Source organism: Haliotis rufescens, unplaced genomic scaffold (assembly GCF_023055435.1).
Source record: "Haliotis rufescens isolate VD_foot unplaced genomic scaffold, xgHalRufe1.0.p SCAF_17, whole genome shotgun sequence".
Taxonomy (NCBI): Eukaryota; Metazoa; Mollusca; class Gastropoda; order Lepetellida; family Haliotidae; genus Haliotis; species Haliotis rufescens.
Window position 1 is genome coordinate 6356398 of NW_025963857.1, and position 16368 is coordinate 6372765.

A 16368-nucleotide genomic window follows, 5' to 3' on the forward strand; every position below is an offset into this window, starting at 1 on the left:
TTTGAGTTACCGGAAACAATCTTGCTCTCCAGATGCTCCCTTTAAACTTCTCATGTCGTTTAACTGTGGTTTAAAACATTTTTACAGGCATTAAACGTGTGAACTCGAAGTCCGTTAAGAAAATTCAAACAATGGAAAAAATGGAAAGACACGGTGTAATTGAGCAAAACGAAGCTGAAATCAACCTCTCCAATCGATGAAATGAGTAATCAACTTGAAACTTTTTGTTCAAATCGAAAAGGACAAAATTGGGTGTTATTTTTTCAAATGAATTTTAATTGTAGTTCGTCTTGTTTTCAGTGCACGTAATGCCATATCACACTTCACTAACCTCTTCCACGAGTGGCTATTTTCCGACCACGCTTTAACCGAGCCATTGTTTCATTTCTAATTAAAAGCGGTGTATTATCATCAGTTATTAATATTATTATGGTCAAAGACTTAAGGACATGTGAGAAAGGCAGAGTTCCTGTTGTAGTCAGACGTTGCCCCTGCACGACAACCTAATGACTATCGAGGGCTGTTATTCACTGAAATTTACATATCATTTAACGCAATTCTCGTGACGACTAATGGATTAAAATGAGCAGAAACTCGCAATTTTTAAATCAGCGCTGGTGAAAGCTATAGTTAGTGCTATCAAATCCGCGCCTTCTTCGCGCCAGATCTCAAGAAAATTACACGTCTATTGCAATACCTTCTCGATCACACTTCTAAACTAATGGGCCTCGCCTCGGCCTTGCTTTAGGCAACATGTACCATCTTGGAATTAACTTAAGAGATTTGTTTATGTTTCACGTGTTAAAAGTCCTTAAGACGCCCGATATCTCGCAAGCGCATTTATCACAAGTACGATGATGCTGGCGTTACCACCACTGCTATTATACAACACCCCATGATTCCGACCCTCGTTCAAGCCTAAACAGTCTTTCGCCAACTGTCTAATCCCCGACCATTGCTTGGGTTAATTACCTTTTTAACTCCGTTCATTTGTTACCGTTGATGACGTTGCCACAAAGGGTTCGGGACGTTGGACGACGCATGGGGTCGCACACGCTATCTATTTGTTCAATGGTTTCATTTTCAGTTTGTTTTCTCTTCACACGTTTCAGATACTAACGCGCTGTGAAACCGTCCGTCGCTTGCTCTGTCGTGTAACCGGGGTGAAAATTGGTGTTTGTTTTGAAAGCTTACATCCAAATGACGTCCCTGCTGGGAGCTTAGACCAACACACGTCATCAGTGGCACCCAACACACGTCAATGTGTGTCACTCTCCCACCACCAAGTCAGACCATCAGGAAAATTACCTGTCACCCTGGACAAAGCAGGGTTAGAGTGAGAAAATAGTCGTTAACAGGGGCTAGTTAGACAGACACCCCTTAACCTATTGTCAATGACCCCAGGGGACAAAACCCCGACCCCAAAACGCTCCCCTCCCTCCAGATCGCCGGGAGGGAAAGTCCGGTTAAATATGTCCGACCCCAGCAGCTTGGGGCATTTATTGTCTTCATGCACCGTCCTCGCCTGGCATCGGCTGAACAGACTTCGTCAAGTGGACGATTGTTTCAATTTGTTCAGCTCAAGAGCTAATTCAGTCATTAGATCGAAAGTCAGTAAGTGTTGTCCCTAGGGTACCCTGCTTCTCATTGTGCATGGGCTATCATTTCCTGGTTAGATGCTCAGCGGGCCAGCCACTTGATGGTCGATTCGATAACGCGGTGTGCGAATAAATATACAAACGCTGCGCGTGGTAATTTGTTTACAAACGTAATTAAACTGTTAATATTCCGCATTATTTCGTCATCAAAATTCCATAGATTCTGTGTTTATTTAGCTTCGGTAATATCACACTATTTGATAGCACCCACATTGCGGGGAAATTCTAACATGGCATGAAAGACGTGTTGGGGTGTCCATAATGACGTTCAAGTCGCCAGCCTTTCTCGTAATATTATCAAGCCGATATAGATTAGGACATCAATTTGTCTAGAGGCAAGTTTTTGCTTGTAAGTGGAAGGGCTGTACAGGGATCCACTGTACTCGTCGTGTCAAATATTCCCTGGCTGATATGACTGTACATAACGTTTCTGTTTACTGCACCATTGTGTCTTTGTTACTGTGTCGAGACGAGAGTTTATATATAAGTCAGGGAAAATAAACTTTTTTATTGGCACACAACTGGTTAGTTGAGACGGAGTGGAACATAATGGGCTGCTGTTTCCTACAGCTGATATAAATATGCTGATTTTCATCTCCCGAGAGAGATTTTGTTTCTCTCGTCGCTTTTCAATATGCTGTGTATAAGTCAATACACTATCTCATTATTGCAAATACGCATAAGTGACCAACTATATTTATTTGTAATATTAATTTAATCTTAAATATCTCACAGACCCGTGCATCTCTCTTGCTGATGCAGCGTCAAGCAATAATTGCTCACTCAGTAAGTATATATTTATATATTCTGCTATACGTTCATGTATTCTACATAATTCATTTGAAAACGACAAAGCCAGTTTCAATTATCTGCCCAAACAGACACACACACACACACACACACTCTCCCTCTCTCTCTCTCTCTCTCTCTCTCTCTCTCTCTCTCCATACGTCTGCCTCTTCATCTACTCTCCACCCCGCACCCTTTCACCGTGTTCTACCTTTTTCCCCAACTTCGTTTCTCGCCTGAATTATTTCTCCTTCTGTCCCTCTATACCCACCCCAAGTATTTCCTTCCCTCACTCCTCACGACCACCCTACTTATTGTTTACCATTCCCTTTATCTGTAAACCCTCTAAAAAAGCCAACATATCGACACACGCATATACTGCTGACTGAAGACTCTCTGGGAGGGCCATAAGGGATTAATCCAAAATCACCCAAATAAAGATGGCTACTTCTTGAAGAGCGGTGGTCAGCTGATTTACTGCCAGGGCATTAAATGACCAGCGCCTCAAACAGGCCATCACATACGTCTCGGTGACCATTCATCGGTAACAAGTACACTTCCTAAGATAAACACGCCATATTGTATTTCCCAATTTAACTATCCCATAATCTGTCAGCATTAAATAAAAGATGTCGTAGAGAGATTACGAGGGTGAAAAAGTTCGGATTTCTGTTTAACACAAAAGGCGATGATGTGCCCTGTTCAAGGATACTCGACTGTTCTTCAGTAAACACTTCACAATAAAATGGTCAATTAAACTATGATGTTTCACCCTTAAAGTCAGATACGAGTGTAAATGTCCCACCGCCAGTTAACCCAAGCTCTGTGAAACTTAGAATGGCGCAAATTGGCGATGCCAGATTCTCCAAAATCTCATCCCTTTATAAGGATTCAGAGGAAATATCTTGTCTGTATAAATGCACCAGATCACCTCAAGCACCGCCATAATTTATTGGTCATCCGAGAGTTTAATGTGAGGATTCAAACACAGGATACATTCAGAGAGGGCTAAACGTTCTGTTAACCCACACTTGGAGGAAACAATACCGTGACAACGCCTTCGCTATTGTCTCGTGGGATTACCGCTTTCACGGTGTCGTTGATGCTTGGGTTTACAGTCGGGATAGACATGGTTTACATATTGTTCGTGTTGTTGGGTATTGTCCAGCGAAGATATAACTGACAAAAAGTCGTTGAGAGGTTATGTGTGAGTTTTACGTTAGTTAACAGTAAGGAGGCATCTTGACGTGTGACAATCTGTGTCTTGTTAACTAAATATCTCATTTAATGATCATATTTTCTCAGTTTGCAACTGTGATCTTGTTCAAAGGAGATTAATATGCCATTCACGCACTGACACTGTGAGTCCTTCTGCGAGGCAAGAGGATTGAGGTGTCCCCCATAGTCAACAATGAACCAGTGCTCAGAAATACAGGCGACTTTTATGATCGGTAGAATAGGTGTTGAAGTAAAATGAAAAAAATATTATTCTTTGGACGTTAATGTTAGATATTGTCTACGACAAAGGATTTTCTTTCATTCTCATTGGTTGAAAAACAATATGAAATACATTTTCTTGGATATATACAGAGCTTTGTCGCTTTTATCCGAAATTGTATCTCCATAAATATATTTCTTTGAATTGTCTATTTTGTGAACTCATTAAGTCGTAATATATTTACGTTTCACACTCCTGAATATATGCAACACTGAATATCAATGTTCAAAATTTCTTTACATTGGTTTCTTTCTGCTGATGCGTCTTTGTGTCCACCGTGGTATGGTTGGAATATGAACCCCAACTCACTCACTCACTCACTCACTCACTCACTCACTCTTTCTCTAAAAAATGGTTTAAGCAAACAGCAGTCTCATTATGACTGTAAAGTATCTGCTCGTGTTTGTATGCATGTGTAGTTGACTACTCATGATTAGTGACTGCAGAACAGTTTGCGCACGTGCCAACTTAGTCTGTCATGCCATTTCAGAGACAAGATGTTAGTCTAGTGCCTACCTCGTCTGTCATACCATTCAGAGACAAGATGTTAGTCTAGTGCCTACCTCGTCTGTCATACCATTCAGAGACAAGATGTTAGTCTAGTGCCTACCTCGTCTGTCATACCATTCAGAGACAAGATGTTAGTCTAGTGCCTACCTCGTCTGTCATACCATTCAGAGACAAGATGTTAGTCTAGTGCCTACCTCGTCTGTCATACCATTCAGAGACAAGGTGTTAGTCTAGTGCCTACCTCGTCTGTCATACCATTCAGAGACAAGGTGTTAGTCTAGTGCCTACCTCGTCTGTCATACCATTCAGAGACAATATGTTTATTTAGTGCCTACCTTCCACTCTTTGTTATTATCATCTCCGTGCCGAGTTCGTGGAACTTGTCCCAGAGTTCCTTGGTCTCCAGCCTACAGTTGACGTTCTCCAGTTCCTTGCTACCGCTAGAGGTCACTGTGGTCTTCTCAACCTTCTCCTTTTTGATGACCTTTATGTCTGGCTGAGGAGATACCGGACCATCGCTGGGCTCGACCAGACGCTCTGGACACAGAGATATATGCGGCTATACACATAGAGAATACCATATATACAGAGACGCATACACTCTCGGGTACAAAGAAACCCATGCACAATCATATATGCACAGATGCAAATATACATAATATAAACTGAGACACAATGACAATCATATATGCATAAACACATATGCAATGACAGAGACACATTCACAATCATACGTGCAGAGACACATACACAATCATACGTGCAGAGACACATACACAATCATACGTGCAGAGACACATACACGATCATACGTGCAGAGACACATACACAATCATACGTGCAGAGACACATACACAATCATACGTGCAGAGACACATACACAATCATACGTGCAGAGACACATACACAATCAATAACAGAGACACAAGCACAATCTTACAAAGACACCTACACACAATCATATAAGCGCAGACACATACACAGTCATACATACATACATTCACATGTATACACATAGACACATACTCAATCATATAGACAGAGATATATTCACAATCATACACAGAGAAACATACACAATCATCTGTACAGAGAAACATACACAATCATCTGCACAGAGAAACATACACAATCAACTGCACAGAGAAACATACACAATCACATACATATTCACTGCTCAATCATACACAGACACATACACAGTCATATACACAAAGGCACATTCACAATCATACACAGAGAAAAGCATATACGCAGATATGTGTGGATGTGTTCACAGATACATGCCGATACACAGATACACACAGACAATCATTTACATAGAGACAAAAGGACACACAAACACACACACATACATACAGACACACACACACAAACACACACGTACATACAGACACACACACAAACACACACGTATACACAGACACACAGACACAAACACACACACACGTACACACACAAACACACACTACATACATATGCAAACACACACACACACGTACATACACACACAAACACACACGTACATACACACCACACACACAAACACACACTACATACATATGCAAACACAGACACACACACACACACACACACACACACACACACACACACACACACACGTACATACAGACAACACAGTTACTTTATCAGAGACATGCACACAATCATATACATAGAGAGAGAGAGAGAGACAATCATATACACATACACACGATCGTACTCATTCAATCATACACAGACACATACGCAGTCATTTCCACAAAGACACATTCACAATCATACACAGAGACAAGCATATACACAGATATATGTGGGTGTGTTCACAGATACATACCGTATACACAGATATACACAGACAATCATTTGCATAGAGACAAACGGACACACAAACACACACACGTACATACACACACGTTCATACAGACACACACACAAACACACATGTATATACAGACACACATAGACACAAACAAACACACACACACAAACACACAATACATACATATGCAAACACACACACACACACACACACACACACACACACACGTACATACAGACAACACAGTGACTTTATCAGAGACATGCACACAATCATATACATAGACACAGAGAGACATATACAATTATATACACATACACACGATCGTATAAAAGGAGAGACACGCACAATCGTATGCACAAACACACAAATGTTCATACATATAGACACGCATAATCCAGTTGACACATACATTTGTAAACACAGACACACATTCATGTACACAGAAACAAGCATACACACATACACACTCATGTACACAAGTATGCTTAAACGTTACTGTTTGCAAATAACTTTACACTTTATTCTACACAGTCTATCAAGACATTTTTAACTCACTCCAAAACGTTTTGAATAATACAAATCCATGGCTCTCTGAACAATTGAAAGTTCATCCATATGTGTGAGTGACTCATCTAGTATCATATGTGTCTTTGTCACAGACGTGTTAGCCAAGCATCTCCATCCCGGGGTGAACGATTCTTTGCAGAAATGAAATCTTTTATTACACAATACAAGTCTCTCGTCTAAAATAAATTTCCTGATGATGATTTCATATGAGGCGAGACTTGCTTTGCTATAATTGTAATCCAGACAGGCTTGGGTTTCATAAGATACATATACTCCGGTCATGGTGCAGTGTTAGACTATTTTATCTCTTGCTAATTTGTTAACAGTGGGTATTAATCACTGCATCACTGGAGTTGAAACAGTGAACAGTGTTTCAACATTATATTCCTGTAGTTGATGAGGAGTACTCGGGTGGAGGAGGGCTGGGAAGACAGGGAATATCCAAAACAGACATCTTAAGATGCTGACACAAATGATATCATATTCACATTGTGACAAAATATTTGCATTAGTGAAGAATGTTTAAGAGAGTTTCAATGGATGATTTGAAAAAAGATTATTTATAATAAATGTGACTGTGATCATGTCTTTGCTTTTGTTGGAATGTTATAACCACTCTGTGATATATTATCAAGAAGGAAACATCATGGTGTACTGTACATAACTGAGTAATAACTTGAATAAATCATGTTATAACTTTCATAAAAAAGAATTATTTGAAATTATTCACGTTTACAACCGATCTCATAATATTAAAATAGGTTCCATGAGTAAATACTTTATCTCACATCAGTCTGGACTTAAGGAAGCTTAATCCCAACCCTTCCGCATTCACATTAGTATTACAGGAAATACTAGTTAAGCATATTGCTTTAAATGTTTGTAACACTGTCAATGAAGTATTATTATCACACATTATATGTACACATGTAATAGTGGAGGAGATACTTTTTTACAATGATAATCTATATCTACTTAAGACACTGATATAAATGCTGAAGCACAATTGGACAGAATATTTGTAGATTTTCATTTAATCAGAAATTAGAAAATAATTGTCTCACTAGCGGATATGTTCTCTTTACGATGTCTTATCCGAAAATAGTAAGAGTATGTAGTCATTCTAGAAGCGTGTATTGCAACAGGCGACAGGGTTATGGTGTATAATGCACATGTTTTAAATTAGAAAGAATTAGATTAAACAGAGAATCAGAACCACTGATATTGCCTCTCAATTCATTATCAGTCAGGCATAACGCATGCATTTCTTAATACATACATATTTCAATTTATACACATACATCCTCTTTCTTAATTTCGCTAGAAACATGTTTGGAATATGTAGCATATTAAATGAAATATAAAATGTCAACGCCAGAAGATAACCAGTCTCGATTATCTGCCGAAACAAATTCAATTGTGGGTAAAAGGCAAAATAGCGGTGAAAATTATATGGATGGATCACCGAAATTAGTGATGAGACCAGGCGAAAAAAGTATGGATGTCGTGACTACCGGTTGCTCTTTCTACAATTATTACTTAACTTAAAAGTATCTCCTTTTTCGTGCTCTATTATTTTTTTTATTTTCAAAAGATAATATCATTACATAGCTTTCTTTAAAAACATACCAAACGATTCGCCAAACAACCATTACGACCGATACACTTCGGTAAACAACAGAGGATACGATAAGGAGAGAAAAACGGAGGCAAAAAACAGACAAAAAAATCAGAGCAAAATTGAAACAGGAGCTTGGCAGTTTTGGTGGGTTAACAAACCGTCTCCTGTATCATCAGACTCAACGTATGACAAGTTTTGCAAGTGAGACAGTCATAATATTTTCCTTCAAGGAAATGCGTTTCATTTTACACTAATTCCTAGTGCTCGGAGAATCATTGCCTTGTGTAAATGTAGACTTATAGTGGGGATTGTGTTGGAAAATGAAGCGGATAAAAAAGGACTGTACATAATATGTATTTAATATTTTGTATTGATATTTATTCTTGGCGTATTCAGTGTTGGCATGAATTATATATATGTTGATGACGATATAATGAATCGTATGCACAGTGGTTGTTTTGTTTGTGTTGTATTTTTAAATATTCTACAGGGCTGCACACAAATATGCACTAATTGCATGAAATGGAAACAAAAGATCGTTGTCTTCATATAACAGAATACTAGAAAACATCCACATCTGAGAAAATAAACAATACTTTTATTTGAATATATTTTCTTGACGAAATGAGGAAACACGAATTATCATTTATTTGGTATATAGTCTCAAAGCTATATATATATGAATTATGGCTATAAATATTATGGTTGTAATTATAGTTTCTTGCATTTATGCATGACTTCTTTAACGCCTCCCATGCAAGTATAAACATTGCCGGATCAAATGTATATATATCTAGATCGCATCACACTGATGATCACAGCATTCGCTATTTTTATATACACGTAAAGTTCATTTCTTGGTGTTTGTTTTAATGCATGCATACAGTAGTAATATTGTGAGGGAGTGTAACGCATCATTTAAGAGAACGGAAAGTGAAATTAATAAACGTACCTAATGGTGAAATTTGAACCTTGCTTTCAGGAATAACTTTATCAGTGTCGTCTGCTTCCTGGGAGCCGATGATAGCAGCTATAGAAAACGCCGTGGCTTTAGACGAAAGCTGGGGTTTAACACTTGGGGGAGAATGCGGCAGTGCATCTTTCTGTCTGTCCATACTTTCAGGTGTCCGTGGATTTTCTGAGACACTCATTCTCAAACAGGCGTGCTTTTTACAATCAGACTGCGTCGCATGAGGAGTCGGGTTTCGACTAGCAGACGACACTTGTGTCTGACAACGCAAGAGGCAAGCTGTTCGGTCGCGAGGATCGTCTTTTAGACAAGACACTGACAATTCGTCCAACGGTCGTAATGAAGGTGCCAAAATTTGCACTCCCAATGGCATTCGGAATACACTCGGAACTGTAAAATCGAACCATGTATATCTCCTACTGTTATCCCTGTCAAGTATGGCACCGACAGCCGAAGTAAGCCTTGTTGTGATTGGTCCATCCGGCCGAACCCTTCGCCAACCATAAAGCACTTGAGGGAGGGTCTGAAAGCAAACAGTTGTATTGGGTAGCTATTAATTGGCAGAGAGAACAGCAAGATTTTCAACACTTAGTGTAGCAGTAACTACCCCAGGCAACCCCGGGGAGGAGAAGGGGGAGGTTTGTGGTCTTTAAAACTGGCTGTTTGATTTGAAACAGATCAGTGAGATCTCCCAACACTAGTCAGAAACCACCCTCCATCTGTTCGCGAAAATTCAATACCCTCCCTTAACCCCGGCCGCGCTGAGCGTCGAAATCAAGACAAATTGATCATCAAACAAAAGCTATTGTAATACAATCATCTCGATGTAATTTTCTAAAAACGGTTAGTTTTGTTCCAGGAATTTTCTTCAATGTAAAATCATTAGTTATTGTCCTTTATACAATTTTTATTTTAGCTATAAATTCATTTTATCTGTCAATTTCACATATTGTATCGCCAATACTGTATAAATCACAGCCATTTATTTCTCCAGTGTAAACGGTCCAGTAAGGTTTACCCGACCCCCAGGATATCATTGTTACATATTCACATTGTGATTAAACCTTTGTTTCTTAATTAACACAATCATGCATTGTTGCTTGCAATCGTGTAATAGTACATCTACCCCGCGTTAAATCCGACACGTGACATACTGCCGAGACGATTCAAATAATCAGGACAGTTTCTGCGTCTAAAACCTGCCATTTTTCAACGAGGAGACACATTTCAGAATCAATTAAAGATTTATCCATACCCCTTTTCAGCTTCCATCCGCATTCCCTGAGGTATATACCATTATAAAAATCAACCTTTGTGTAACGTGATCCGATCCATACACAATGAAGATGCATTGCATCTGGATGTAATTAGAGAGAGGTAAATACTATTAACAAAGATTATCTTATTTGCGTCGGTTACAATAGTTTGCAATATGAAACAACAGAAACCATTTTTTAATTACCCGTATGTCTGTACGGATATATTATTTCATTATTGATAGCCTCGAAATACGGATACTGATCAAGCTGATAAAATTGATACATAGGTCAAATCAATATTTGTCAGAGGTATCTAATCTTGTACTAAGGTAATAATTAACGATGAAGTATATCATTGTCACGCTCCTGCACCACACCACTGTCCATGACGGTAGCTAAATGACTAACCTCGACATGAGTAATTACCAACGCGGAAATATATTTCTATCTTCGCTTACCCTACATGTTTGCGAATGTAGCGAATTGCTAAGCAGGAACGGAAGGTTATATATATTTCAGTCTCCATTTACACGTTCACAAAAGTAGTGTATTTCAAACGTTGAAATACAATGATACACACAACGTGTGTCCGTCATTGTCACAGGTTATTGATTAAAAAGCAAGGATACTGACGTGTACTTTTTAGGAGTAAGGCAAACTCGAAATACACGCGTTCTATCCGCCAACTAGTAGTACACATCCACTAAGATGCGGCCATCGATCAGAGTTGCCTCACACCATATTGACGTCACTCAAATTAATAACTAAGTTTTTATCTTGAATATTCGATATAAAAATGTTCTGAAAAACTGTGGTTTAACTTTGTATGTATAAAAAATGCACTTAATAATAACTCGCACATGGTGTTTCGGTGAGAAGATAATTCAAACAGGATATTAATGTGATCTAACTTAGGATATAGAATATTATGAAAATGTTACCCTCACAATGGTGACAATACAATTGTACAATAAAAGTACAATTATACAATAACAGCGACAAAACGCTCTCCATATAGTCAAAGAAATATCTGCCAAAAGCAGAGCCGATTGTTCGATTCCGAACGTGTGTGAGCATGTGTTTATGAATCACCATCAAAAAGTGATGATAAGTGTTCGCGAAAAGGTGAGCGAATCCTGCCTCACCGGTGGCACCCGTCACAAACACATGCAAAGGCAAGTCAGTTGTCACCTGAAAAAACACGGGAACATATGAAAACAAGTCTAAATATGGAATCGAAACGGACATCATTTTTGTCACTGATGCGTCAGATTTGGAAATGTCCTCTATATGTCTATCATAAAACTTTCAAAATTCATCTAACCATCGTCACACACGGGGCACATGTCCACTCTTCATATATCAGCATCCAGTTCACAATGGTCCTTCTTATCGCATATGCCATGTGCTTTTATTTATCAGGATCTTGAATATATAAAGTTAAATCTAATAATTAGGTCTGAAATCCATGAATCTGAAAATATCTCCGCTGATGCACATTCAAACGAAACGCCGTTACAAATACCAATATACCTATGTAATGACAGCTTAGTGTCAGCGTGATAAACAACCCTTTTGATATTGCAGCAATCAAACGTGAACTTTAATTATTAGCCGGACAATGACGTAGACACTAACACACTGACTTAATCCTGATACATCAAACACCGGCCTAATACGGTCAATTTAATGAATACAGCACACTGTATATAAATATTTTAAAAATATTTATACCACTCGTGAGACCGCTCATGCTAAAAACAGTAGCAGGTTTTATTTTACAGGAGTTTATGCAGATCTATATTCAGACGTACGTCGTAGTAGTGTGTATAACAAACAAACTTCCAACATATTTTCAAAATGAAAAATTTAATTCTGAACATTTGATAGTACATTACCATATATGGTGAAATATTGTACTATCCCAATTATACAAGGTCACAGTTGTATGATCAATACTTCTCATATGGTTTCAAATAGTTTCTTCTTCCAAATGTGAGTTTAATTTGTGGATTGGCAGTGGCAGTAACTCGGCATACTCTGTGTCAGTTGACATATGTTCTGAAACATTTTAAATTTGGCAGCTGCATCAAATCAAATTTTAACAATTATCATGTAAGTCATATAAATCGCCGATTTTGAGTCACTTTGTTTTCAAATATAAAGCGTTTATGATGTCTAAGCATACACAATTATGAATTTATATATTTTCTGATATGCTATATTTTCCATATATTGTTATACGGATCGTAAATAAGGGAACATTTTCTAATATGCTATCCTATAATTCTGCTTATGTTTAACTTTCTACGATACATTTAGCATTTTTTTCATATACTTTTCACCGCTATTTTTGCCTTTTAAGCCCAATGGAACCTGTTTCGGTGAATAAGCGAGACTGGTTATTATCTGCCGTTGACGTTATACATGTATGTGTGATCATACACGCGCCAGATATTTATATTAGTGTACACCCTAAGCCTAACCAACATGTCATCATGTCCTTTTAATATTGTCTAATACTAATTACAAATCAAACAGTTTCTACCAATGGGGTGGTGGGGTAGCCTTGTGGTTAAAGCGCTCGCCGAAGAGCCGGGTTCAATTCCCCTCATTGGTACAATGTGTGAATCCCATTTCTGGTGTCCCCTGCCCTGATATTGCTGCAATAGTGCTGAAAGCATAACCCTCAGTAGCGCTTTGTTTCTTATCCGGAAAGGGCGTAATATGATCATATAATGTATTAGCCATACATTCAAGGCATTTATAGGCATACTCTGAATGTATGTAATATGCATCCGCCATGTTATAAAGCAGTTCTACACGGCCGATATATTCACAATGAGAAGTGTAACCTGTATGAATTATTAGATATATTCTGCAATACTATTGCACCTGTAATGTCAGAATTGATCGGTTGTGTTTATTTTCATTTAACCAGCAATGCTATTTTCCTAACAAACGTGCACGTAATTTAGGGGAAAGAATTGCACAGTTGATTCAAAGCCCTGTGTATATATGATGATAAATGTATAAAATATTATCCTAATTATTAACATGTCAATACTAAACTGATGGACAAAATAACATTTACCGAGGTTTTTTTTGTAATTGAAAATTGAAAGAACTGTTGTTAACTTTGTTTATGTCTGTTTAATCATCACACTCGTTGGTAAAACGTCATCTGTGGCTGGTTAGTTTAGTGTAAAAATCATCTGTTTCAATTATGACTGGGGTAAGAGATGAATCAACAACCCCATTACCCTTACAGGATCTGCAATGTTGAAAATTTGCGCCTAAACAAATCAAATTTATTGCCTATCAAAGATAAAATGCCTACTTTACCCATCAGCAGTTGTGTATTTAGGTGAGGTGAAATTCGCGTCCAAGATTATTGCACTTATATAGCGACGTGCATGCACGTGTGTGTGTGGCTGCTTTTACTAGTCCGGACTGATGCCGATTTATAGTGCTAGCTCACTGAGATACCATGCCGCAGTTTAACATGAATACCCCACTCAGACACAGTATACTGACTCCGAGCCGACCAGTCCTTGTTTTAGCCCCTTAATGCCGAGCGCCAGACGCGAACCCCGGACCTTCCGCTCTCCGGGCGGACGCTCTACCACTAGGCCACGGATGCGGTCTGTTGTGTATTTAGGCTTATGCAAAGCATTATATATATATAAGGCATAAGTGAAAAACTTATGCGGAACATGGTTTTAGTTTATAAAAGTTTTTAATACAATTCTATTTTGAAAAATAAAACCAGACAGTATTCTTTGAGTGCCGACTTATTGACCGTCCACTTCAGTTTTTGGATATAATATGGTCAACTTTAGATATTTTTAATTGAGAATCAAACACTTGATAAAATCAACTGAGGGGTGTAGTATATTTTCCTCCTCGGCTCATTGCGATGTTCACAACAGAGTTATTATATACCAAGTATCAAGGAACGGTCAACATGTCAAGTGTATGTGTGTGCTGTGCCAAACTATATTTTTAAATTCCCATGAAAAGGTGTAGACATTATATAGTTTCAAAGCCGGAATATATAATCATTTTCGTATATATTGACTGTGTCTTTATTTGAAGACTCGGGGTACAACACATTATAATGAAAAGGTTTAAAAGTATTCTCCATTTGAGGCTCGGAGACTCGCATAAATACACGCTATTCTCCACATAGTATTTGAAGACTCACAAGTTTGAAGCTGACACGTTGTTATATATCTGAAGTTATGTTTAATGCGGCGTTAAACCCACCCACTTACTCTTTTGACGACAGATTAACTCCCCATTAGATAACGAGGGACGCGTACAGGAGTAAGCTTTCTGGTTGTGAATATGTGGTTACAACTGTGCCATCCATTTACAGACTGAAACATCTAAAAGCAAGTGTCAAATGTAAAATGATTTACAATATACACAAACCAATTTCATTATGTATTGACTATGTAATAACAAAACCCTTCTGGTAAGAAAATAGTTGAAAACGCCATTACATATTATCCTAAATAAATATTTAAAGTTGATACACATAATTTCAGTCAAATAGTCAAAAATATGTTACATATATCATAACGAATAAGTCTTATATATTCTAGAACTTTACATTCAAATGGTATTGTTCTTTACAGAAATTACTAAGCCGCTTTGTAATTATTGCAATTGATAAAGACTCAAATTACAACAGTATTCGTGGTCTAAAACACAGCGTTGAGCTACGGTACCCCGATAATCGGTAACACAAGCCGGGTGCATTCTGTGGCAGGTCGAGCGGAAAAACGGTAGGGTAAAGAATGCAATGTTCCTTCCGTCGGCCACAGGTGCGTGCTGACCAAGGCTAGATCAAAGCGCCGATAGTGAGATCAAAGCGCTGATAACATTATGAGACAGGTAAGTCTCTCTGTTGTAATGATGGGGGGTTGTAACATGTATACGGGTGTCGTCTTGTGGGGAACGTCACGGACGTTGGCAACATCGTCATTTTAACCGCTTTTATGATAGATTGCACCCTGAAGTAATTACAGTGTTTGTTGGTCATGCATATGTGACTTTACAACTGCTATTAGTAACTTAGCACGATCTGTCTTCACCACCATACCACGTTGTATACAGTAACAGCGTACCCTCTATTATCAGATGTTTGTGTTTCAATTTTCTCAAAAAGCTATGCGTTTTTACGTGATTATTTCATTTAATGGCTGGAAAAACTCCTATACATGTTATTTGAATGGGTGGCAATTCTGACTTGATAAAAACTGCTGAGAAAAAGAAAGTATACACTTGATTTTGGATTTACGCAAACAATTACAAACGTTATCGAAACTTTACTGGGATGAAAACAATCGCTGAAACACTGCAAACTTAAGTCCCAAAACACAACAATGATACCCGTATCAATTACATCGCCATTGAATAACAATTTCTTGATTGTTTCATTTTTAGCCATCATCAAACTTTGGCGTCTACTTTCTCTTTCCCGGCAGTTTATTGAAACTATTTTTTTTATTTGAAGACTCGGGGTATAACACATTATAATGAAAAAAAATGAAACTATTCTCAATTTGAAGATTCAGATACTCGCATAAATACACGCTATTCTCCACGTGCACATAGATTTGAAGACTCACAAGTTCGAAGCTGACACGTTGTTATATATCTG

At 38.1% G+C, this 16368-nt stretch overlaps 1 protein-coding gene across 2 annotated transcripts in view; it reads right to left on the reverse strand.

Moving 5' to 3' along the window:
* The window catches only part of LOC124140905 (T-box transcription factor TBX20-like), a 30387-nt gene extending 20516 nt beyond the window's left edge, over positions 1–9871 (reverse strand). Inside the window, exons 1-2 of one of the 2 annotated variants that reach the window (XM_046508769.2) lie at positions 9421–9871; positions 4791–4992 (exon numbers count right to left, since the gene is read on the reverse strand). In XM_046508769.2, the coding sequence (XP_046364725.2) occupies positions 4791–4992; positions 9421–9811 (593 nt within the window). In that variant the 5' untranslated portion in view covers positions 9812–9871. The remainder of the gene's footprint in view (positions 1–4790; positions 4993–9420) is intronic. The other variant, XM_046508837.2, reaches the window with a different exon arrangement.
* Positions 9872–16368: the final 6497 nt, after the last annotated feature.